At 49.0% G+C, this 2,714-nt stretch overlaps 1 protein-coding gene across 1 annotated transcript; it reads right to left on the bottom strand.

Annotated features, from left to right (window-relative positions):
• Positions 1 to 598: 598 nt before the first annotated feature.
• On the bottom strand, positions 599 to 2,170 carry LOC115691358 (uncharacterized). The gene has a single exon (XM_030617961.2). It carries the CDS (start codon positions 1,854 to 1,856, stop codon positions 1,236 to 1,238), a length of 621 nt encoding a protein of 206 aa, XP_030473821.1. The 5' UTR covers positions 1,857 to 2,170; the 3' UTR covers positions 599 to 1,235.
• Between the last annotated feature and the right edge of the window lie 544 nt (positions 2,171 to 2,714).

Here is a 2,714-nt window from a genome sequence, read left to right as displayed (position 1 = left end):
GCGATTGACCGGGTACCTAAAGCCATCAAAAGGGCAGGCAGCAGATTAGATCAAAGTTGGCCAGAGGAAGAGAAGATCCATGGTGGATCAAAGACCAGGCATTCAAAACTGTAACTATTGGGTGAACAAAAGATGACCTTATGATCATAGGGTGAGCCCAAGAATACAATCAGAGGACTGAAAGACCTCATATATCACACCCCTATGAGCAAAGACTAAAACTGGAATTATTGGGTGAACAAAGGACAACCATATGATCATAGGGTGAGCCCAAGAATGTCATCAAGAGGACTGAAAGACCTCATATCACACCCACCCCTATGAGGAGCAAGAGGAATAGAAACCAAGACTCTCATCAATTGAATTGAATTGAATTATTCATCATTTTTCATCATTTTTCTCTTGTTTTCTTTGTCCCCCAATGAGTAAAGTTCAGAAGATCGGTGATCTTTCAGAGTCCTTTCACCGTCTCCACCACAAGATTTCTCCACCATCAACAACACTTGCACCAAGAAAAAGGGGCGGCACAGGACCATAATCATTTGGAATGGCCAGAACAGGAGCACAAGAGAAGAAAGACAAACATGGAGGAGTCACGTTGGCCAACAAATCCCTAAAGTTACCTTCCTTAATTACATAGCATAGCAAAGGGACCATACATACATACAGGCCTCTTTCTCTTTCACAAGACAGCACAGACACTTGAGATCACTAATCACCAAATTAAAACCTTAAACACCCTCCCCTCCCCTAACCCAACAACCTGTTTCCCCCAACAAATTACAACTCAAACTCAATCCCCATCTTTTTTTTTTTGCCTTATTTTAATTTTTTTCCCACTTCCATTACAAGTTACAACACCCTAAGAACATACCCATCAACCCCAAATTACATAAAGATTACCCAACAAGACCCACCCACAAGACAGATGTGATGATACAGATGCAGATCTAACAAGATCTCACATCACAGAGCAGAAGAAGAGGAAGAAGAAGAAAGATTGCAAATTTACTGAATCGCCCCCGGTCAATTTCTCCGATATCGAGATCTATCCATCCCACCCGCTTCTCAAAAACTCGCGGCTGCGATCTGACCTCCAAAATATCGCGAGAAAATGCTCCGGCGACGAGACATGGAACCTACGTAGAAGGAGATAGAGGGAGAGAGAGAGTCGGATCCGGGCACGCGCCCGGATCTAGCGAACCGGGTCTTCTTCGCCGTCCGAGACCCTTTCCTCAGTCGAGACGCAGCAGCCTCCGGAGATCCCTGGTCGCCGAGTCGTCGAAGGAGACGTGCTTCTTCTTCGAGAACGACGGGAGGGGGAGGGAGCTCGGCTCCGGCGACACCGCGAACGCCGACCCGGCGTACACGTCGCACCTCCTCGCCGCCGCCGGAGACCTGAGATCCACCATCCGGACCTGCTTAGGGACCATCGCCGGGTCGGGGCCCAGCCGCTGCGTCCCGTCGCAGACGACCAGGCCGCTCGACGACGCCGCCGCCTCCGAGACCTGGCTCTTGATCTTCGAGTCCAGCGACTCGCCCCGCCGGAGGATCGTGACCTTCTCCATCACGAGGCCGGAGGACGACCTCCCCTGCCTCAGGTCGTCGGAGCTGGACCTCGAGAAGGAGGTCGACGGCTCCGGCTGCGCGGGCACCAACCGCTTCCGCTGGACCTCCGGCTTCGCCGCCGGCTGCTGCTGCTGATGGATCTGCTTCCGGTTAGGCCTAGCGCTAGATCTGCTGGGGTTAGAATACGAGTTCCCATAGTTGCAGGCCTTCCGGCGAGGGAAGGACGCCGGCGATACCCGGATCCTCTGGATCAGGCAGTCCCGAGGCCGCAACACCTCCGTCGCCATGGCTTCAACTCCAGATCTGGCGGAGAGACCCAAGACACCGAATCGAGGGAAAGTCAAGTTAATCGCCGTCAAAGTTAATATCTTCCGCTTCCTTCGTTCGCCGCCGTTGGTGGGTATCGAATGTTTTTCTTAACGAGGCTACCGCTAGCAATCTCTCGGACCCACCTTCTTCCTCGTAAGGGGGAAGGAGCAGAGGAAGAGGAGGAGGGTGGGAAGGAAGGAAGGAAGGTTGGGTTGTTTTGATGCTCTGTGCAGAGCAGAAATGGAGGAGGAGGAGGGACTTGGCGAGGTGTGATGGGGAGGGATGCTAGGGGAGGGAGGTGGAGATATATAGTGGGTGGAGGAGGAAGAAGGATGGAGGGTAGCGGTGAATGATACAGAAGAAATGGTCGTCTCTCTCTCTCTCTCTCTCTCTCTCTCTACACCGACACCGACCTTCACGCGTGGGAGGTTAATACGGTCAAAACATTGAACGTTTAGAGAGAGAGAGAGAGAGCTGAGTCCAAGGAACTGTTCAAGTTCGAACGGCAAATTCTGATTTCATTGTTTTCTTCTCCTTTTTTGAGTTATTGTCTTTAGACATCCACGCTTTGATAAATTAGAAAAAGGGTTAATACCACGAAAAACCCTAAATTGGTACACTTGTGACATATTTACCCCAAACTATTTTTTTTTATCATAAAATCCAATCGAAGATACTCACGATAATTTTACCCAAACATACCAAAAATATATAATCAAGATATGATGCTGACAATTTTACTCCCGAACTAATTTTTAATATTATTTTTTATTTTTTGAATTTTTCTTTTTCTTTTTCTTTTCTTTTCTTTTTTTTTTCCTTCACCTTCAACCTCT

This window comes from Syzygium oleosum, unplaced genomic scaffold (genome assembly GCF_021117445.2).
Source record: "Syzygium oleosum isolate NSW1041296 unplaced genomic scaffold, Sole_v2.1 Sole_v2.38, whole genome shotgun sequence".
NCBI lineage: Eukaryota > Viridiplantae > Streptophyta > Magnoliopsida > Myrtales > Myrtaceae > Syzygium > Syzygium oleosum.
Note: the sequence above shows the minus strand (reverse complement) of the source record. Positions and strands in the feature narration are given on the sequence as shown.

What these genes read in the sequence shown, in the direction of transcription:
- LOC115691358 (XM_030617961.2), bottom strand. Translation starts at nt 1,856, where the DNA reads ATGGCGACGGAGGTGTTGCGGCCTCGGGACTGCCTGATCCAGAGGATC.